Source organism: Hemitrygon akajei, chromosome 3 (assembly GCF_048418815.1).
Source record: "Hemitrygon akajei chromosome 3, sHemAka1.3, whole genome shotgun sequence".
NCBI lineage: Eukaryota > Metazoa > Chordata > Chondrichthyes > Myliobatiformes > Dasyatidae > Hemitrygon > Hemitrygon akajei.
In genome coordinates, this window is record NC_133126.1 from 34,409,669 (window position 1) to 34,433,026 (window position 23,358).

General features: G+C 41.1%; 1 protein-coding gene across 2 annotated transcripts in view; it reads right to left on the minus strand.

The window, feature by feature from the left end:
- Window positions 1–17,453, minus strand: part of LOC140724843 (synaptotagmin-16-like) — a 166,976-nt gene extending 149,523 nt beyond the window's left edge. For both annotated transcript variants that reach the window (XM_073039521.1, XM_073039520.1), the window contains exon 1: window positions 17,312–17,453. In XM_073039521.1, coding sequence (XP_072895622.1) covers window positions 17,312–17,324 — 13 coding nt within the window. In that variant the 5' untranslated portion in view covers window positions 17,325–17,453. The remainder of the gene's footprint in view (window positions 1–17,311) is intronic.
- Window positions 17,454–23,358: the final 5,905 nt, after the last annotated feature.

The window sequence follows — 23,358 nt, forward strand, 5'->3', positions numbered from 1 at the left end:
CTCCACATCCGTAGAGGTCATTTTGGATGAGGCTTGTGTACCCTGGAGTCTATTCCCACATAGGCTTCAGAGATACCACATCCCATAAGGACCCCATTAGTATAGGCTCTGGTTTCCCAAGTCTGTCTTCACTGAGATCTCAGAACATCTGACCAAATCTCTAACCTTGTTTCCATTAACTGCCACATTACAGGAAGGATGCAGAAGCCTTAGAGCTGGTGCAGAGAAGATTTACCAGGGGGTTACCTGGATTAGAGAACATGTCTTATGAGATTAGGTTGAGCGAGCTAGGCTTTTCTCTTTGGAGCGAAGGAAGATGAGAGGTGATCTGACAGAGGTGTACAAGATGATATGAAGTATATTTAGAGTGGACAGCCAGCACCTTTAACCCAATATTAAAATGGCTAATACAAGGTAACATCATTTTAAGGTGATCAGAGGAAAATATAGTCAGAGGTTGGTTTTGTTGCAAAGAGAGTGGTGGGTGCATGGAACATCTGCCAGGGGTGGTGATGGAGGGAGATACATTAGCAACATCTAAGAAACTCTTAGACTTTCACGTGGATGATAGAAAAATGAGATAGGGAAGAGTTAGATAGATCTTAAAGTAGATCAATGCAACATCAAGAGTCAAAGAGCCTGTACTGTTCTATGTAACATTCAGTGAGAAGGTTCTCAGCCATGTTCTTCTGTTTTATCCTCTCTCATTGGAAATCTCAGATGCTTTGACACCTAACGCCATCACAGAATTTTACAAAGGTGTTGCAAGTCTATTGTATCACCCAATTTGCAACTCATCCCAGAAGTGTATTTGCAAATGAATGATCTTTTAATCTATGTTGATGTTATTGAAGAGAAAGTGGCATCTCAGGATTTATCAACATTGCAAACTCTCCAAAAGTGCAGAGAGCAAATGGTTGCATCCTCTTGACATTAGGAGTCTATGCACAGAAATGGTTGCCACTCCTTTAATGTACAGGTTGTAGTGGATCTGAAGACAAATTTACTCATGGTCAATACCATATTTCATTGATGCACTTGTAACTCCTACATTATGCCAGGGATGGTACTATTAAGCATTTTCAGTGGTTTCCCTTGGCCTAGTGACAAAGGTTATCCTTTAGTTATGTGGTTTTCCATAAAATTATATGTAACTAAGCATGGTTGAGCAGGAAAATGAACACAATAATCATGTACAATAACACTAGTCTCTTGAAGATTCAATTCCACAGGTGGGATAAGTCCACAGAACAAACCAAGCAGATGTTGTCTTTATCGCTACATGCTGCTCTTTGAGCAAATTTACCACGAGAAGGCAGGAGCTGTTGCTCGATAACGAACAGCAAAGTGACTAGCCATTTGTTAAGGAGTCATACAGGCTTTCAGGAGCAGGAGGAGGAGGGCGGAAGCAACCGCTAGGATGGCCCAACTCAGTATCTGCATCTTCATCAAGGACAGAGTTGGAGCCACTTCTGCCAGGTTCTTCCTACATTGTTTGGTCCCCTGTTGTCCTTCCATCACCACATCCCTAACATCCTACCCAACAAAGGTTAGAAACCTGGCAGCTCTCCCACTGAGAATATAAGGTCACTTTCACTAAAACCTCGCCCTTGCATGTCCTGCTTGTGCTTGGTTGCCAAGGGAAGTTTGCCTATAAGAGCAAGCACCCTTTCATACTGACTGTTACAAGATGCAATCAACTGAGGTGGTCCTGTTGCTGTTAAATGTTTAAACAGTTAAATGTTGCTGTTCCTTCACCATCCTGCCTGGCAACTGCATTCCAGATAACAACTATGAAAAATCTATCCCTCATTTGTTTTAAATTACCCGATTCTTACCTTATACCTGTGCCCTCTTGTTTTAGAGTGTCTTGCTGTGGGAAACAGACTCTAGCTACCTATCTTATCTATGCCTCTTTTGCAATTTTTGCAATTTTATAGGGCTCTATCATTCACCTCTCAGCCTCTTTGTTCCAGAGAAAACAGGTCCAGTTTATCCAATCTTTCCTGATAACTCCTGTGGTCCAGAATGCTGTATTGAATAATGAAGACAGAAGTAAAGAAGATGATATTGTGGAGACTGATATATCAAAGCTGTTCAATCAAATAAAATCGATTTTTAAGGCAGTATAGAGAATTCATACAGAGACTCCTTTGCAAGAGCACCCTTTAGCCATCTAGCATCTTGGTACATCCTCAGGAAATGAAAAATGCAAGATAATCTTAATCCTTTAAGCAATGAACATTTGTCACAATGTTAGCATTAAACTTTTTTTAAATTTACATTGCAAGCTAGGAAGTAGTCTCCATTATAAAACACGGTTGGATAAGGCGTACATGATTCAGTGATGCCAAAATAATCCACCCCATCTTCACTGGTCTCATTACGCTAAACTGGAAGAATAAAGATTGTGTCGGTACTCCACCCAACATCAAAGTGAGAAATGCCTTCAATATCTTCTAGGTGTTGGGTGAACAAGTGATCTATAGATATAAAGTTGCCTCTTAGAATTTGATTCCAAATCACATCGTAGCAATTAAACTCACTCGATTAAAGGTATTTATGTATTAGCAAAAGCATATGATGAAATGTTTCATATTTGCTAGGTACTTCGAGTGGCAACCATTTAGTTTCTTTACTGATCACACAAAGGACTGTATGTCATCTTGGATCTCATCTACTTATTACTGACATTAAAAGCAGCACATACTAAAAGATTCGGTACACTGTTCCTTTTCAGGAGGTTGTGTGTAGATTTTCTCCTACATAGTGTAAACTGGCCTCTGCCCGGAAGTGAGAGGTTTTCTGTTATTTACAGATATAGGGTGGGACAGGCCCTTCCGGCCTTCTAGTCCAACAACCCTGATTTAACCCTAACCTAATCGTTGGTCAATTTACAACGATCAATTAACCTACCCGGTACGTTTTTGGACTGCAGAAGGAAACTGGAGGTCTTGGAGAAAACCCACACATTCCACAGGGGGGACCTACAGAGACTCCTTGTTATTGCCGACTTATTACTCGAAAACAAAATCATCTACAAAGACCAGCTTCATCCTTGCTGAAGCACAAATACTTCATTCTATGTCTAGGTTTCCTCTTTCAAATAGAAACTGAATATATTTATTTAAAGATACACCGTTGAACAGGCTTTCTGGCCCAACAAGCCTGACTGCCTGGCAAACCACCCAGTTAACCCTCGTCTAATCACAGGACAATTTACAATGACCAATTAACCTAACTGGCACGCCTGTAGACCATGGGAAGAAACCACAGCACTTGGAGGATATAGAAACTTCTTACAGAACTGAACTCTGGCACTGCATACTAAGCACTACACGGTTGGGACATGATAAAAAGATCAGATTTATCCAAAAGTCAGCCAGTGCTCAGGACAAAGTAGGGTGCCACACAAACAGCACCCATTTAGTAGCGGTATCAATGAGAGCCCAATTCATATGGAAACGTGCCTCAAAGAACGAAACAGAGGTTACCTGTATGTTGCAACAAATTCAGTCTGCTGATTTTTATTATATTTTAGTTTTAAAAGTGTATAATCCACACCAGCTGGTGACCAAACCTGTCAGAACACATGAGAGTATAAATGAAAGTCTAGGTACATGGACAAGTATAGGAAAAAGGCTGGAGAGGCAACAGCTCATATACCATCTGGATAGCCTCCAACCTGATGGTATGAACATCAATTTTTCTAACTACTAATAATTTCTCCCCCCTCCTCCTCTCTTTTTCCATTCTAGCTCCCCTCTTCACCTGCCCATCTACTCCCTCTGGTGTCCCTCCTCCTTCCATTGCTCCCATGGTCCACTCTCCTGTCCTATCAGATTCATTCTTCTTCAACTTCTTACCACTTCCACCTATCACCTTCCAGTTTCTTACTACATCCTCCCTCCCCCACCCACCTAACTTCCACTATCATATGCCAGCGTGTACTCTTTCCCCTTCCCCCTTCATATTCTTGCTTACTCTCCTTTCCTTTTCAGTGCTGATGAAGGGCCTCAGCCTGAAATGTTGACTATTTACTCCTCTCCGTAGATAGTGCCTGACATGCCGAGTTCCTCCAGGATTTTGTATGCTTGTTGCTATAGGAAAATATATTTCTTTTTAAACAAAGTTTTATCTTAATAAGCAGTTCACCAAGATGATAATAAGTGTTTACCAAAAAATCATGCAAATCACCTGGGGAAGATTTGCATCTATTTTCCTTTTCATAAAGTGCACATCCACTGCAAGACAGTAAATTGATAATACAAGATACTTTGCATAAAGTCTTAAGAGGCACTGTACATTCTTGGAGGCAGAAAAACAAGAGCACACAAGGTATGTAAAGGCAATGCAAATGCCAATGCATTATACCATGTGGGAGATTTGCCATACACAAAACACCTGTCTTTAGAAACAGAGCTGTTCTGGACAACACTGTTGATGTGGAGAATGGGCAGAGAAGTTAAGCGGTGAAGCACAACAGGCTTCAGGGCGAAGGTTTATTTTCACCCAAAAACAATGCAAATTCTATTAGCCTTGTCATATTTTCTCTTCCTGTAATGGATTCTCTGCCCATTATAAATGACACTGAATGTGCTGCAAGATTTCTTAATCTGTCACCATTCGATTTAAACTTCATTCTGAATTCAGCATTGAGATCAAAGTCAAAACTCAGTTAATTGTCATATAAAGAGTGGGAATAAAGAGCAGCTGGTGAATAGTGGTGTTCTACAGTGGTCAGTGTTGGGACCACTTCTTTTTATGTTATATGTCAATGACTTGGATGACGGAACTGATGGCTTTATGGCCAAGTTTGCAGATGATACAAAGATAGGTGGAGGGGCAGGTGGTGTTGAGGAAGCAGAGAGGCTGCAGAAGAACTTGGGCAGATTAGGAGAATGGGCAAAGAAGTGGCAGATGGAATACAGTGCCAGGAAGTGTATGGTCAGGCACTTTGGTAGAAGAAATGAAAGGGCTGACTATTTTCTAAATGGAAAGGAAATTCAAAAATCAGAGGTGCAAAAGGACTTGGCAGTGCCGAGCTGATTCAATATGAGCAAGAGCACGGAGAGAAAGATCCCATGCTGCGAGGATTAGGAAGTGATGCAATACTTTACTTGTTGGTTCATGTGTTTGAACTGAATGGAGACTCCCATTTTATAGGTAGCTAGAGATGCTAGTTGGGTACAAATACGACACCAACACTGTGCTTCTTGTTACATTAAGTGCTAAGAATTCAGCAGGAGGCAAGTAACCCTTTAAAAATCCTGCAGCTGTGCTATTTGTACATTATTAGCAGCTATAAAATGGAGATGTGGCACAAAGCACATTTAGCGTTCCAACATGCTTAAAATAATTTTCTTTGTGAAAGAGCATTATACATAAGATAGAACAAAATATTATCAGGGTATGTATATTATATTAGTCAATAGGTTATAAGCAACCCACAATCATTAAACAATTTACCACTAGGTTTAATTTACAGAGAAGAGTTCCAGAGGCAGGGTGAAAGTCACAGAATTCTCCATCGCATTCCCCTCTCTGACCTCATGGTATTTGGTCTCCAGCAGTGTCGTAATGAAAGCAAATGTAAACATGCTCCTCATCTTGTGTCTGGAGACAATGCAGCACTCAGGCAACAATATTGAATTAGACATTTCAGATGAGCATACATTCCTGACTGTCAGATCAAGCCTCTTCTAATGTACAGTAACCTGTAACATTTCGTCCTCCACAGATGCTTCAGGTATTACCTTTCATTTCAGATTTCTACCAGCTACTGTGTTCTACACCTTGTGCTTATAGCATTGCTCCCTTTTCGCTCACTTATTCACCTCCCTCAACTAACACCTCCTCTGGATGATCAATTGTAACTAACAGGCATTTGCCAGCCTCGTTTCAATGCCAATGGTATTAGTCTCCCCTGCACAATCTTGGCCTCTGTCCCTCACAGATTTTCCCATTGTCCACACCAATGTTCTCTGCAATGTAAAGGAGGCCTATTTTCTCACATTTTCAATTCTGATGAATGTTCATGGATGGTAATCATGATCATGAGAGCAAAGGTTGCGGTGCAGATCGATGGCAGTAGGCAGTTTAAATGGTTGAGCACAGAGAAGATGGGCCGAAGGACTGCTTTCTACGCTGTGCTTTTCTATGACTATCATCATGCTTAAATGTTTACCTCTGTAGAAATATTGCCTGACTTGTTGAGTATCCCTATCATTTTTCTGTTTTTAAGCTTGTGCTGTGAATTGCTTGATGTACCTGCATATTCATTTACTGAATCACACAAACTAATGCACCAAGTACCTTCTTTCTATCAGGCAATCAGAAAGAATTCTGTTTCTCTTGCTTCTAATGTATCTTACAACTTAATATGTTCAGATCTCATTGCCGACTCTTCCTTCCCTCCCTGAAACTCTGTATCTAGCGAACTTTCGTCTTTGCTGAACTATATGTCATTTGCTATTCCAGAGCTCCAGCAAGTGGCCCACAGATGTGTATGGATATATTATATAAAGCTTCCAGCTCCTCATGATATAAAGTGTGGTATATTTAGCTGAGTGACAGCAGGGGGGATAAAGGTCAGCAGATCAGCTATTCCCAGAAATAAACTGTGGCTCTTCCTATAATGTTTTGTCAGAAGTTTACATTAAAAATTAATCTCCGCTTTATTGCAGATGTTTTACAATTATTTTGATAACCACTAAATCATATATAACTCTATCTGAAGTTTTTAACTGCAGCTCTCTGCTCTTTGTATTTCCCTCAATCCATGTTATTTTCCTCTCTGGGGTCTCTGCAAACAGCCAGCTGTACATCTCATCCACTGCTGAGCATCACATCAAATAAAAAACTCAAGAAATAAAAACTGGCTTAGGTCACACCACTCCTTACAAGTTGATCCCGCCATTTGTCCATGATCGAATGATAGAGCAGCAGCGATGGGCCAAATGGCCCGATTCTGCTCCTGTGTCTCAGGGTCTTACTGAAAGCTGTCGATTTCACACCCACCCGTTATCCATGCTCCATGATTCCTCTGACAGCTTTGAGCATATCTACTGATACAGCATTCACTGTCCTCCAGATCTCAAAGGATCACAGTTCTCTGATCTTCAGTAATTCTCTAAATTTTAGTCCTAAATGCTCAAGCATTCACCCTCTGAGCTTGCCCTTTAATTGTAGGCTCAGAGGCCAAGGGAAACAGAGACAATTAATTATCAATTTACAACGAAACTCCAAGTGCAAAATCTGACATACAATTCTAAGAGGTAGATTGGGTTAATGGGCAGAATCTTCTTCCCAACTCTACTCCCATGGATGGGGATGTCAAATCCCAGAGAACATAGGTGGAAAGTTTAAAAGAGATTTATTGTTTATTTAGAAAATTTGTGAGGAGGTCCTTTACATCAAGGTTGGTAGTGAAAATGGTTTATGATAGCAATGTTTAAGCATTGAGACAAACACGTGAACAGGCAAAGAATAGAGTGATAAAGAACTTCACAGGCAGATGCGATAAGTTTAAATTGGCATCTTGGATTGGCACGGACATCATGGCCCCGTTCCTATGCTGTTCTTTGTGAAATGTATTTAAAAATCTATTAAACATTTAGAACTGAAGCACTACCCACCGTACTTAGAGCAATCATCTGTATTAAGGTCACAGTACTCAATTAACTTCTAAATTGAATTTTATTCCCCAGTTGAAATAGACTTCAGTTTATGCTGAATGCTTTACTACTATTATGCATTTGATTTCATAACTTAACATTGCAAAAATGGCCTGAAATAAATGAAACAATAACTTTAAAGAGATTTAGTCCCAGATTCTGAAACAGTATTTCTTTTAAAAAAGGGGCAATAAAACCACTTGGGAAGTTAAAGAATGAGGTGCAATGGGAAATGGAAAACCTCACTAATACACTGGAAAAACTACACTGGAAAACTAATTATAGGAAAGATGTCAACAGAATAGAGAGAGTACAGAGGAGATTTACTAGAATGTTAACTGGGTTTCAGCACCTAAGTTACAGAGAGAAGTTGAATAGGTTAGGTCTTTATTCTTTGGAGCGTAGAAGGTTGAGGGGGGACTTGATAGAGGTATTTAAAATTATGAGGGTGATAGATAGAGTTGACGTGGATAGGCTTATTCTATTGAGAGTAGGGGAGATTCAAACAAGAGGACATGAGTTGAGAGTTAAGAGGCAAAAGTTTAGGGGTAACACGAGGGGGAACTTCTTTACTCAGAGAATGGTAGCTGTGTGGAATGAGCTTCCAGTAGAAGCGGTAGAGGCGGGTTAGATATTGTCATTTAAAAAAAATTGGATAGGTATATGGACAGGAAAGGAATGAAGGGTTATGGGCTGAGTGCGGGTTGGTGGGACTAGGTGAGAGTAAGCGTTCAGCACGGACTAGAAGGGCCGAGATGGCCTGTTTCCGTACTGGAATTGTTATATGGTTGTATGGTTATACACAATCAGGTTAGGTAGTTAATGGTGAATTTAAAGTCGAGTCACTGATCCTTTGTAACTCAATATTACCTCACTATCAATAAGATGAGTGACCATTAATTAATCAGTTTGAATTGTGTTCTAGTGATTAGTGTTGGCAAGTAGTTGGGAAAACTTCTCTCAGTCTCACCCTCAACCAATAGTCCAGGGGTCCCAACTTAACCTAGCACATGAAAAATGGCACCACCCACAAAGTGACACTTCTTTATACTACACTGAGTTGCAGTTAAGAGATGTAATCTCATGGTGCTTTGGACCACAATGGTTATTCCCAGTTACAGCCATCAAAACAAACGTGAACATGAAATATTTAATGCTTTTCACTGAAGAAGGAATGCTACAGACAGACAGACATACTTTATTGATCCCGAGGGAAACTGGGTTTCGTTACAGCCGCACCAACCAAGAATAGTGAAGAAATATAGCAATATAAAACCATAAATAATTAAATAATAATAAGTTAATCATGCCAAGTGGAAATAAGTCCAGGACCAGCCTATTGGTTCAGGGTGTCTGACACTCCAAGGGAGGAGTTGTAAAGTTTGATGGCCACAGGCAGGAATGACTTCCTAGTGGAACAGATCTGTGCCCAATCATTGCAGAGCAGCAGTCCAACCAAATACAGAGCAGACTAGTAAACTAAACATCTGCAGCCAATGTCAAGGAGCCCTCCTTCTCATAAAGAGTGATCAGTACATGAAGTAGCTCTTCAAAGAAAGGTCATTAAATCTCAAATCAGTTGTTACAGTGGAAATAAAGGTGGTGTTCGGGGGAGATCTGAGAAGGCAGGATAAATAGTCTCCATTTCCTTAAAGCTAGAAATTGTAAATACTTGGGGAATATTTTTAAAACTTGAACTCATCTCCGCAGATTATTTTAATGAAACTTCATTCGAAGATCCTTCTTCCCTTGGTACATATTTTATGTGTTTCAGAGACTTTCTTTATCAGGTGCTGACACATATTACAATCCGAGCTTGCTCTCAATACCTCATGGACTTATTACAAAACTACACATTGCAGAGAGCACCTGGAATAGAATTTCAACCATAATCACTAGCTCTGAATGGGCACAAGTGTATTGACAAAATCTCATGACATTCAGTTCTATTGTAGTCCATAGAACCAAATACTGGAAGAGAATGCAACACAACAAATATTCCAAGGACATTTTTGTCTCCAAAGAATGCTTAGCCCTACATTCCTTCACCTGATGCAGTTAGTACCCTCAGAGGAGAGTGGCAGAGATTACCGGTAAGAAACTCAAGCTTTTACTGTCAGTCTGCCTGTGAGGAGATGAATCTCAAGGCTGAATGGTGTATACATGTTTTAATAATAAATGTACTTTGAATTCTGACACTGGATCATTCTTGCACCATTTTGGATGATTGAGACAAAGAATTTAATATTAAATAAAGTTGCTTATGGAAGCCACTAGTATCAGCACAATTCAAAATGGTCCAATGGTAATAAAGCCTAGAATCGGTTCAAAGGTAATTGTTCCGATAAACCTGTGAATGACTATTGTGGAAATTAAGATGAGGCCACAGTTGGATTATTGTGTACAGTTCTAGTCACTCAGCTATGGGAAGGATGTCATTAAGCTGGAAAGAGTACAGAAAATAAATCACAAGGACGATACTGGAACGGAAGGGCTTAAATTACAGGGAAAGTCTGGGATTTTTCTCCTCTGGAGAGGGTGAACTTAGAGAAAAATATAAACTCATGAGGGACATAGACAAGGTGAAAAGTCACAGTCTTTGCCCCCTCCCCACCCCCACAGAGTAGGAGAGTCTAGAATGAGAGAGGAAATATTTAAGGGGACCTGAGAGGTAACTATATCCACACGGAGTATGAAATGAGCTGCTCTCTCCTGTCAAATTCCCCCTTCTCCAACCCTTTATCTCTTTTACTAATCAACTTCCCAGCTCTTTACTTCCCCTCTCCCAGTTTTACCTTTCATTTATTACCCTGTACTTCATCCTCTCCTCCCTCCACTTTCTAACCCCGACTCCTCATCTCTTTTATCCAGTCCTGATGAAAGGTCTCGGCCCGAAAAGTCGACTGTTTACTCTTGTCCGTAGATGCTGCCTGGCCTGCTGAGTTCCTCCAGCATTTTGTGCATATTAATATGAAACGAGCAGTCAGAAGCTGCAGAGGTGGTTATATCACAATGGTTAAAGGACAATTGGGCAGATACATGGATACAAGAGGTTTAGAGTGATATGGACCTAATGAGATAGCTCTAAGTAGACAACCTGGATGAGATGGACCAAAGATTCTCCTACCCTTCTGTACATAACACTATAGCTTTGTGGCTCTATATGCAAGATTGCAGGGCTTAATTAATCTTTCTGCTTCACTGAAAAACAAACTGCACTATTAATATTCAAAACATGTTTGTTTATATAGCTTTGTCCTGTGAATAGAAGGCACTTGTGTTTTAAATGCCAATCAAGTGGATAAACATACTCAGTTGAACCACAACAGAATTTAATTTAATCCAATTAGCAGAATTTGAATATTCACATTTAAAAGCGCATTAACTTAACCATATTTTGATTGGAGTCTGCAGTTTTTCTCCTGCAGCCTGACCTGATGGAAATGATCCCCATGTTGCAACAACCTTATAACTGAGAGATCAAGAGAGTTGATCTATCTTGGATCTCATCTCTTCCACACCAGTTCTCCACAGCCCTAAAAACTCCAGTCTTTCCAAAGTATATCTATTTCCACTTTAAATATCCCCTGGGCCAGAAAATTTCAGAGATTCACCACCCTCTGTGAGAAGAAAGTTTTACATGAATTTCCTCCCTCATCATGAAGCAGGTTGGAGGCATTTGACCTGCAAGTCTAAAGTTAGAGAAATTAATGCAATATACATCCTCAAATGCTTTTTCTTTGCAACCATCCACAAAAACAGAGGAGTGCCCCCAAAGAACGAATGACAGTTAAATGTTAGAACCCCAAAGTACCCCCCAACTCCCCTCCCTCCCGCGCGTAAGCAACAACAAGCAACGATCACTCCTCCCCCCACCAGCATTGAAAAAAGGCATCGGCACCCACCACCAAGGACTCAAGGGTGCAGCAAAGGAATAGCAAAGACACAGACTTATAGTTACCCCTAAGTCTACTCATTCACCTGGTAGTCAACATACCACAGGCTCTCTCTCTCCCCCTAATAAGGGAGAAAGAGATGTCCCCGTTTCACAGCGAGAGGGGAGACATAACAAACAACTCGCTGGTTTACGATGCTAAAAGTCCGTTGCGTCGCTTTTTCCGAGCTCGGTGCCCGAAGATCTCAGGTCTCTGGGCACTCAGCCAGGGATCTTCCGACTCCCACAATACATCGATCTCCTGCCGGGGCACTAACCTTCGACGTGCCTGACCGCAGAGGCACAAGATCTTGGACCTCAGAAGGCGAGCTAATCTCCTAGGCCGCGTCCTCGGCATGTCTAATAACGGCCAGTCGTGACACCCCGACTGTCGTCCCAACAATTCCATCCCCTCCTAACGGATGGGCAAACGTCAGCAGTTACTTCAACAAACCTCATCACAAAAGTGATGCTCGCTCAGCACAGCACGGTAAGGTTGGCATAGCAAAGTACTGGAGCAACTGGCAAGCATCTAAGCTACTGGGCAAGAAGCCAGCTCTGGACATTTGATACTGAAATACAAGTCTGAATCCCATCATTAGATCTGGAGTTTTAAATAAATCTGGAATCTTAAGAACAGTCTTGTCACCTTTATAGTGGCCACAAAACTGTTGGATTGTCACAAAAGCTCATGAAGAACCAATGACTTTCAGGACAGGAAATCTGCCATCCTTCTCTGGCAGATCTATTTGGACACGGGCTGTAAAGCAGAAATTCTGTGAGGGAAATACGACAGATTTATGCAGTGGAGATTCACAGTGAGGGAAAATGCAATGGAGATTTCCTGTGTGGGAAATGCAGAAATGATTAAATGTGTGGGAAAATGCAATGATGATTATACATGTGAGAAATACAACAGAGGTTATAATGGAAAATACAATGGAGATAAAGATTTAAAGCAAATATTTTAACGGCCAAGAAAGTTATAGGTCAGAACGTGTGACATCAGGGACCACATATCAGAAAGGAATGAAAGATGGTCAGGTAACAGAATCTTTTAAAACAAGTGCACAGAACAAATTCTAAGAAATGGACAACAGCTTATTCCAGGCAGCAGTGCTGGAATCACTGTTGCTTGCTATATATATCAACCATTAAGATGCTGAAACTATAGGTATGATGTTCAAACTTATACAGGATATAGGAGCAGAATTTGGCCTCTTTGAGTCTGCTTCGCCATTTCATCATAACTGATCCATTTCCCTCTCAGCTCCAATCCCCTGCCTTCTCCCCCAAATCCCTTCATACCCCGAATCCCTTCATACCCTGACTAATCAAGAACCTATCAACCTCTGCCTTAAATATACCCAATGACTTGGCCTGCCCAGCCAGCTGTGGCAAAGAATTCCACAGATTCACCACTCTCTGGCTAAAGAAATTCCTCCTCATCTCCATTCTAAATAGATGTCCCAAATCTGTAATAGCAAATTATGGAAACAGTTAATAATTGGAGGATTGCGTGTTTCGTATCACTCCTTCAATAAAAATATATTTAAATATATATATAATTGGAGGATTGCAGCAAAGTAAGTAAAAACACTTTCAAAGAGTGAACATATAGATGTTGACTCAAATTCAACATACTCGGATGAATATGTTGAATTGGTGAATTGGTAATTTGAGAGAAGGGAAATGAAGTCAATTAAGTCCTTAGTACATTTAAAACTGCATGAACTGAAAGAGCAAATAAATAGTAATAAGAGCCAATACAAACACATAAATTTCTACAAGTAGCAAAGCAAATTGTGTGAGCCCATAAAAAGCACAAACAACACATCATGGATCATTTCTAGAGGAACAGAATACAAAAGCAGGGAAATAACACATATTTTAACATACAAATCCTCAGTCAGACCACAAAATGAATAAAGTGCAGATTATAAAATCTGAAATAAAACCAGAAAATGCTGGAAAAACTCAGTGGGTCAAGTGGCATCAAAGGAGGTAGAACAGTTAAATCTTTTGATTAAAGAAATCAGAATTCATATAACCCTATAACAATTACAGCATGGAAACAGACCATCTCAGCCCTTCTAGTCGGTGCCGAACGCTTACTCTCACCTAGTCCCACTAACCCGCACTCAGCCCATAACCCTCCATTCCTTTCCTGTCCATATACCTATCCAATTTTACTTTAAATGACAAAAATCTAACCTGCCTCTACCGCTTCCACTGGAAGCTCGTTCCACACAGTTACCACACTCTGAGTAAAGAAGTTCCCCCTCGTGTTACCCCTAAACTTTTGCCCCCTAACTCTCAACTCATGTCCTCTTGTTTGAATCTCCCCTACTCTCAATGGAAAAAGCTTATCCATGTCAACTCTATCTATCCCCCTCATAATTTTAAATACCTCGAGCAAGTCCCCCCCCCCAACCTTCTACGCTCCAAAGAATAAAGACCTAACTTGTTCAACCTTTCTCTGTAATTCATCCAGATGTCTCACACAAAGCAATGTTGGAAATGAGCAAGTCAGGTTACACCTCTGGAGGGAAATGGACAATCACACTTTCAGATCAAACCCCTTCAACTTGGACTGTTGTCGACTGTCTATTTACTTCCCTTCATAGCTGCTGCCTTACCCATTATGTTCCTCTGCAGTGCCTTGTGTTTTGCCCTAGATTCCAGCACCTGCAGTCTCTCATCTTCATCCAGTTATCTGCCTCTGATTCCCTGTTGCACTCTGGCTCTGATCGCTGCCTGCGGTCTCCTGCACTCTTATAACAAAGCCCAATGCCTCATCTTTCATCCGAGCACGTTGCAGCCTGCAGAATTCAAAACTGAATTCCCCAAAATTTAGATAATTTGCTCTTTCTTTCTGTTTGATTCAGTATGCCATTTTTCTCTTATTTTTTCTTACATTTATATATTCCAGCCTGTTCAACATGTCCCTTTATGGCTACATAATTGTTTCTCTGATGAGATGAAAGCTCTCTCGTGCCACCCATTCCATTTCCCTATCCTCTCTGCTACTTAGACCAACTTATTCTCTTTCTTAGATCTGATGACGGATTTTGACCTGAAGGGTTCATAGTTTCTCCTTCCATAGACATTGGCTGACCTGCTGAGCTTTTCCCAACGTTTTCTTTTCTTACTTCTCATTATACTGGGGAATGGCTGAATAGACTATACTACAAAATGCACCGCACACCCATCCTTCATAAACCATCAATGGACTTAAAACACCACGAACTAGTCATAATGACCACTGACCCAACTCTACTCTAAATATAGAAAATGCAATAGACTGGATCCTGTCTAAGAAATTGCAGTTTTCAGGAAAGTTTGAACAGACTGGGTTGTCTTTCCTTTTCAAGAAATCCAAAAGATGACATAATAAAAAGATTTTAAATCTTTGAATGGAACTAGCAGTTGATGTAGGAAAGAATGTTTCTGCTTAGGAGAGGACTCACAAGATTCTTTAAACAGATACCCAAGAGGAAAATGATGAATCTGTACTTGGAAATGGTTACATTCTGGAGCTCACTGTTGCAGGAAGTGGTTGCGGCACCTGCACGAGTACAAGAGAGAAAAGAATGTGGAGGAGAAATAGAACATAGTCTATTACACAGGGCACAGACCCTTTAGCCCACAATGATGTGCCAACCCTCTAGCCTACTCTAAGATCAATCTAACCCTCCCCTCCAGATAGCCCTCCATTCCTCCTATCAGAGGGGCTGAGACCGAGCATGGAAAGTATAAACGCCACCATACTGTAGGTGGTCCCAACAGCCAATCTTTACACTGATCATGTCATATAATTCTATGTGTTACTGTCCTAAAACATTAATATTAGGAACCTTACGATAATTGTAAAATTGCCCTTTGAACAGAAGATACCAGGTTGAGTTTGGGTGTTTGTAGTGCTTTCCCTGGTAGGCACTGCACACCCATCCTTCATAAACCATCAATGGACTAGTCATAATGACCACTAACCCAACACTACTCTAAATATAGAAAATGTAACAGACAAATGACAGGTTCACTCCAACTTACCACCTGACCATCTCTTCCAATCAACAATTCCTGCTCATTACTTCAAGTATCAGCCCCAGGCTTGTTCCCATTCATTTTGCTGTCATCAGCAGTTGCTCCTTCACTGGGCTTCAGTTTTGGAATCTCATCCATTCAAAAGCTCATATGAACCAACCAAGTCACGGAAGAGAGAGACCGGCTGCAGTCCTTGTTTGTCTGACCATGTTCATATGTGTTTATGCATAATTTAAATGATTCCCTACAGACTATTACGTCTTACAATAAACCCTTGAACCCCTCTTCCACATACAATGTGCAAATAACAGCAGAGAAAAGGTACGTACATCTGCTTTGCTCCACATGACCTCTTCAGGATATGTGGTCACTCATTTCTCCCCCCACAACTTCATAAAATGAATCTCAGAACCAGATTCATTAGCATCGGCACAAGTCAGGAAATTTGCTGTTCTATGGCAGCAGTACAGGGCAAGATAAGACAATTACAAGTTGCCTCAATACATTCTGCATGGAGATTTCAAAAAAGCAATTTGTTCTCACAAAAAGAATTTGGTAACAATCAGAGTGGCTTCAATTAACTGAGTTCACCTTAATATTTATTGCAACTTATGAAGGAGATACAAGGACAAAATAGTCCTTAAACAGGAAAAGTCTGCAGATGCTGGAAATCCAAAGCAACATACACAATGCTGGAGGAACTCAGCATGTCAGGCAGCATTTATGGAAATGAATAGACAACAAATATCTCAGGCCAAGACTCCCCTTCAGGAGTGATTAACCCATAATCATTAGTTCATAGTCAGTCATGTTACAACCAACAGCCACCTTCCATTAGGAAAGAGATGAGGATCCATTTCCTTGCTTCTAGTAGAGTCCAGTCCAAATCCTTAGGCAGTTCACACCTGTCAGCAAGTAACTCACTCATCCCCTGTCCTACAACTGCTAAACAGCAAATTTCTGCTAAGAGAATCTTACTAGAAAATGCCTCAGCAATACAACCTATACCATTTCTTAAAAAAACCAAACTGCTGGAGGAACTCATTCAAGCTGCACCTGTAGAGGCGAAGTGTGTGTGTCTCCATCACACCACTGCTCAGTTTAATATTGCCACCTTACAACACATTGTGGGTGAGATCAATTCTCCCAGTAACTCCCACCCACCACCCTCACTGAAACGCTTTAGAGGAGGAAGACAATGGGCGTTTGCCGTGCAGGGTGTTGGCACCCATACATACCCCTGCAGTGCCACACCAGAAACTCTGTCATTGCTTTGAGCTTTGGCCAGAACTCCTGTTAGTTCCACCGCCCTTATCAGAACACGGTTGATCCATGAATGAACATTTGCAAACGTTCAATAATCGGCCTATGCAACCAGTTTCTAAAACGACCCCACAACAATCTCTTATCAACACTTTCAGCGTCAACTGCAAGCTGTCAACATTCGAAGTACAAGGAGCATGTTCGATCTGCACCACCATGCCTTCGGAGCTCCCTCTAACAGTCACTGCAATTTTCAAAGTGCTTCCCAGGACCCAGCTTGCACCTGATTCGCCTTTACGGTTCCATTTGGTTTCATGATGTTTTACTGAGGATGATGTTCGAAAGCATCAGACCCTTGGTCCCTGACCCGCGTTCGCACATGGTTACTTACTGTCTGTCGCCATAATCCGGCGCTTCTGCTGCGGCGGGCGATCCCGGAGGATGCAGCCGCTTCCCGGTGGAAATACCAGAGTCAGATCCCAGGAAGCTGGCAGGCGCTTTCCAACAGCTGCTGGGAACAACAACACTGCGATCTCTGCAATGTCCCTGGCTCCGCCTCGCACGCCAGTCGCCACCAATCCCATTCCGCTTGCTCTCTTCAGTTGGTACTCTCATGTGATAAGGCGGAACGGCGTTGTGTTTTTATGGTTATCTCGGTCAGACGACGAGAGCCTTGGGGAAAATAAACTTTAAGGTTTTCATTTATATAGTTTAATTTTCATCTGCAGGGCATCTGAAAGCCTTTGTCGTAGGTACTTTCAAATTACAGTTACTGTTGACTGAGATAGCACTCTGTGGTAACTACAAATTCATACAACTGCAGATGCTGGGAATCCGAAATAAAGCAGAAAATACTGGAGACACTCAACAGGTCAGGGCGTATCTGTGGAAAAATGACCCTTCATTAGAACTGGGGAGAGGTACTATTAAGCTGGTAAAATGGAGAGACAGGAGATTGCAGATGCTGTAATCCGGAGCAGGAAGCAGAATGCTGGAAGAACTCAGCGAGTCAAGCAGCAACCGTGTTGACGTTCAAGATTTGGATTGAAATAGTAGAGAGAGGATGGGAGGGGGTGAGGCAAGTGCTGGAAAGCAATAGGTTGATCAGACGAGGCGGAGTGACTGGCAGATGCACGGAGCTAGTGACAGAGGCTGGGAGCTGATACCAACAAATGGATAATGCAATCTGATGAAGTGGAATAAGAAAAAGGGTGGGCAGATGGTTAGGGGGCCCAATGGATAATGGGGAGGAGTGGGTGGAGTAGAGGAAAGAGGGTGATGGGGTACAGGAAGAATGGGGATGGAAGGGACAGATAGAGAGTTTACCTGACAGTGATGAATTCAGTGTTCCTGCTCTTAGGTTGTGGACTATCCAGGCAAAATATGAGGTGTGCTTCCTCTAGTTTGCATTTAGCCTCACCCTGGCACTGGAGTAGTTCTCAAATGACATTTTAAACAAATTTATTTCTCCTCTTTCAAAATTTAATGTCTCCTCTTTCCATAGATGCTGCCTGATGTACTGAGAGCTTGCAGCATTTTCTGTTTTATCCCATCATTGAAGTGGTGGCCGCGGATGCTTTGCATACAGCAGAAATGCCAAACAGGATGTTGGTTTAACATCCTGTCAGAAACCCCGCAACTTCAAAAGTGCACGACTTGCTCAGCACGATAGTGGGGCATTAGCCACGAGGTTTAGTGCTTTATGCCCCTGAAGAATGCCCTGAACAAGTATCCAGCTCAGAGGTGCGATTTTTTTCCAACCAGCCACAGCTGACCCAGAGGATGTGGAAAGAGCAAAGAAAAGTCTGCTTATTGTAAAACCCAATTAAAACTAAAATGTGCTTTTGTACAGTAATGATGCTGAACAATTAGATGGGCCATCTGTTGGCTATTTAAACACAATTCAAAATAGAATAGCCATTCACAGGAATGGTTCCCAGTTACCTTCCTGCACATGAACTCTCACATGATATGATATCATCTCACATGATATCAACATTTCTGCACACCCCATGCAACTGGATCCACTGAACCCTCCAACATTTTCAATTCTGCTCTTCATCAACACTTTCAATCACCTAAATCTCCAAAAAAAAAGAGAATTCCATTCAAAGGTACAAATCTCTTACTGCAACACTTCACCTTTTGGTCCTTACTGTCTCTTATCATGTACTCACTGGAGTTTAGAAGAACTGGGGGGGACGGGGGTCTCATTGAAACCTATTGAACATTTAAGGGTGGATGTGGAGAGGATGCTTCCCTATTGTGGGGGAGTCTAGGACCAGAGGGCACCAGATCAGAATAGAGGATTGTCCATTTAGCTCCGGAGGTACTAGCCTCAAGGAGTGGTGCCTCTGAAACATGGATTCCATCATTAAGGACATGCCTTCTTCTCATTGTTACCATCAGGAAGGAGGTACAGAAACCTGAAGGCACACACTCAATGATTCAGGAACAGCTTCTTCCCCTCTGCCATCTGATTTCTAAATGGACATTGAAGACATGAACACCACCTCATTTTCTTTTTATATTTCTGTTTTTTTGCACTGCTTATTTAATTTAGTTATTTAAGTTTATATATATATAGCATGCACACACAGTGTAACTGTTTTGTTCTCTATATTTATCATGTATTGTACTGCAAAGTTAACAAATTTCGTGACATATGCTGGTGATATTAAACCCAATCCTGATTCTGATACAGTGTGGAATTTCTGTAGCCAGAGGGTAACGAATCTGTGCAATTCATTGCCATGGACGGCTGTGGAAGCCAAGGCACTGGGTATACTTAAAGCAGAAGTTGATAGGTTTTCGCTTCAAAAAAGGTTCAAAGGTGCATTTATTATCAAATTATACTACTCTAAGATTCCTCAGTTCTCCAGGTAGCCATGAAACCAAGAAAGAAAGGCAGCATCAACATCAACCCCCAAGTCCCACCACCCCCCCAAAAAAGAAAAAAAAACAGAACAGGCACATTGCCCCCTCCCCTAATTCCTCTTCCTGCACAAATCAGGCAAATCAATTCCTAAATCCCTCTTATAAATCCAAGTCACTCTATACTCTATCCAATGTGAACAAAAAGTTCAGGAATCATTAGACGTACAGTACTGTTTAAGAAGTGCTTTCTAAAAAGCAATCTCTTGCCAGGAAAGTACATTTTTTTAATAGTAGAAAGTATGAGTTTTTGCATACTTCATTGAAAATTTCCATTTTTTTTTGCACCAAGAAACTGCCTCCCACCTTGAGGTCAAAGGTACCAAAATGTATTTGTATTTTTTGAACAAGTATCTTTGAGTTCACCAAAATGATTACTGGCTGGCTCTTTTACATGCAGGCTGACTCAACGCTTTCAAATGTCTTGGCTCATATTTAATGAAGGAGAAAATATTTTAATAAGTTATAAATATGTTTAATGAAGCTAATTTCAATTTTAAGCAAGCACCAGAAAGAGCCAACTGTAGGATCTTTGCACAAGTATCTGCCTGGAAGTATTTTAGATTGCAGTTAACTAGATCAAGATCCTGGAACTTCGTACCAAGCATCACTGTGAGTGGGCCATGAATACACCAAATATCTCTCTAAAAGTGCCGTCTGTTAAATGCTGGCCTTATCAACAATGTTTTCATTTCCAAGAGTTAAAAGAACCACCACAGTTTACAATATTGACCTAATTACGAGATTATTTAGGCTACGAAATACTATGCAACAATAGTGGGTATACAAACATAGGAAACAAATGTCTAGAGATGTCCCAAAATATGTATCTTAACAAACTCATGGCCAAGTTAGATAACATAATTGACTTCCATATTTCTGAATCGATCAATGGTGCAAAGATCAATGGCTTTGACAGGTTAAGAAAATGGGTAGTATCACACTAGATAATTCTTTTGTGGGACCATCCACCACAGAACAATAAATAACATCCAAGTATTATTTAAATGATAAAAGCTGGAACAAAGCAGGTCCAAAGGCATTTAGGGGTCTATATAGATAGTGAATTATAGTAATCATATTGTAATATTGATCAAAAATGCTGATGAACCAGTAAAGGATAAGACTATAAAGAGAAGAAAGATTTGCTGATCGGCTATACACAGCACTGGTTGAACTACACAAAGCACACAAGGAACTCAGCATGTCAGGCAGCATTTGTGAAGAAAAATTGTCACCCGAGATGATACTAACATGAGCAATGCTCTAGTCCTTTGCCCATGTGGGTTGGCACACTTCCACTGGCATCCGCAAGCAAGAAAGGGGAATGGTTGAGGTTCTGATATAAGAAGGGACTGGAAGTCAGCAGTGCATACTCTGCAGGAATTCAGCAGACTCAGTTTGATGGGAAGTGGCACTTAGCCCCAGTGCCAATTACAACTTCACATTGGTATTCCAAGTATTTCCAGCAGCATTTCTTCCATAATGATTAGGATTCATTTCTCTCTTATTCGCTCTTGGGCTCAAAATACTGATGAGTTCACAAAGGCAGCAGAGCAGTGGCTCTATTTCATTACGAATTTGAGAAGATTTGGTGTATCACCAAAGACTCTTGCAGACTTCTAGAAGTACTCTGAATGTTGCATCACAGCCTGATATGATAAGGGAGATGAGGCTGAGTACAGGGCTACGGTGGGAAACATTGTCACATGGTGTGAGCAGAATCATCTGCAGCTTAATGTGAAAAAGACTAAGGAGCTGGTGGTGAACCTGAGGAGGGCTAAGGCACCGGTGACCCCTGTTTCCACCCAAGGGGTCAGTGTGGACATGGTGGAGGATTACAAGTACCTGGGGATAAGAATTGACAATAAACTGGACTGGTCAAAGAACACTGAGGCTGTCTACAAGAAGGATCAGAGTCATCTGTACTCCCTGAGGAGGCTGAGGTCCTTTAACATCTGCCGGACAATGCTGAGGATGTTCTACGAGTCTGTGGTGGCCAGTGCTGTCATGTGCTGGGGCAGCAGGCTGAGGGTAGCAGACACCAACAGAATCAACAAACTCATTCGTAAAGCCAATGATGTTGTGGGGGTGGAAATGGACTCTCTGATGGTGGTGTCTGAAAAGACGATGCTGTCCAAGTTGCATGCCATCTTGGACAATGTCTCCCATCCACTCCATAATGAACTGGTTAGGCACAGGAGTACATTCAGCCAGACTTATTCCACCGAGATGTAACACTGAGCGTCATAGGAAGTCATTCCTGCCTGTGGCCGTCAAACTTTACAACTCCTCCCTCGGAGTGTCAGACACCCTGAGCCAATAGGCTGGTCCTGGACTTATTTCCACTTGGCATAATTTACCTATTATTATTTAATTATTTATGGTTTTATATTGCTATATTTCTACATTATTCTTGGTTGGTGCGACTGTAACAAAACCCAATTTCCCTCGGGATCAATAAAGTATGCCTGTCTGTCTGTCTCCAATGCACCAGATCGCAAGACTCATCATGGGCACAAACCTGCACACTATTGAAGAGAGGCAGAACAAGCAATTTCACAACATACGCCAGTGAAATTAAACCCAATTCTGATTCTGATTCAATAAGGTGGCATCTATCAATGAGAGACATGTTCTGTTACTACCATTAGGGAGGAGGGACACATATCTGAAGACCCATACTCAATGATGCAGAACTGCTTCAAACGCTCCACCATCTGGTTTCCAAATGGTCCATGAAAACTACCTCACAATATATTTATTTTTAATTCATAGTAATTTTATGTCTTTGCACTATACTGCGGCTGCAAAACAACAAATTTCATGCCATACAAGACAGATATAATAAACCTGATCTGATTCGTTCTCAGTTTTATGTGGGTGCTTTGCTACATGAAAATCCATATGAATAGGTTGATGTTTCAATGCGTTTCATAATGGCTGCATGTGGTTCTCTATTTGTCTTCTTTTGATCTGTATACATTATCCTTAACTCACTGATCTATTGATGTGTCCTGAATATTTTCAACATGTTGTGTTTCAGATCTGCTGTAATTTTCAGATTGAAACAATAGTTCCAGTTATATTTAATTTTACTTTTCCATCTGTTTTAATCAAATTTAAACACATTCCGGTAGCCTTGCAACAAAAGAAATCTGAAATAAACAGCAAGAAATTCTGCACTTCGTTGCCCCTTGATTTATTTAATCCGAATTCTATGAACAATACACACCCAAAGATACTAAGAAATGTGGTTTGCAGCTTCCTCTGACGATATAATCCCTGCTCTTTTATGCATTGTGCATTGAGTGCAACAGGATTTACAGTAAAGGAACAGTATATTGTATAGTGCTTCTGTATAAAATGCTGCAGAGCATTTCACTGGAATTTCTACTCTTACACACAGCAAACCACCCACCAGCCCTCCCCCCCACAATTCCTAAACACTTCACAAAGCAGAAAATGCTAAAAGCACTCAGCAGGTCATATAGAATCCATGGA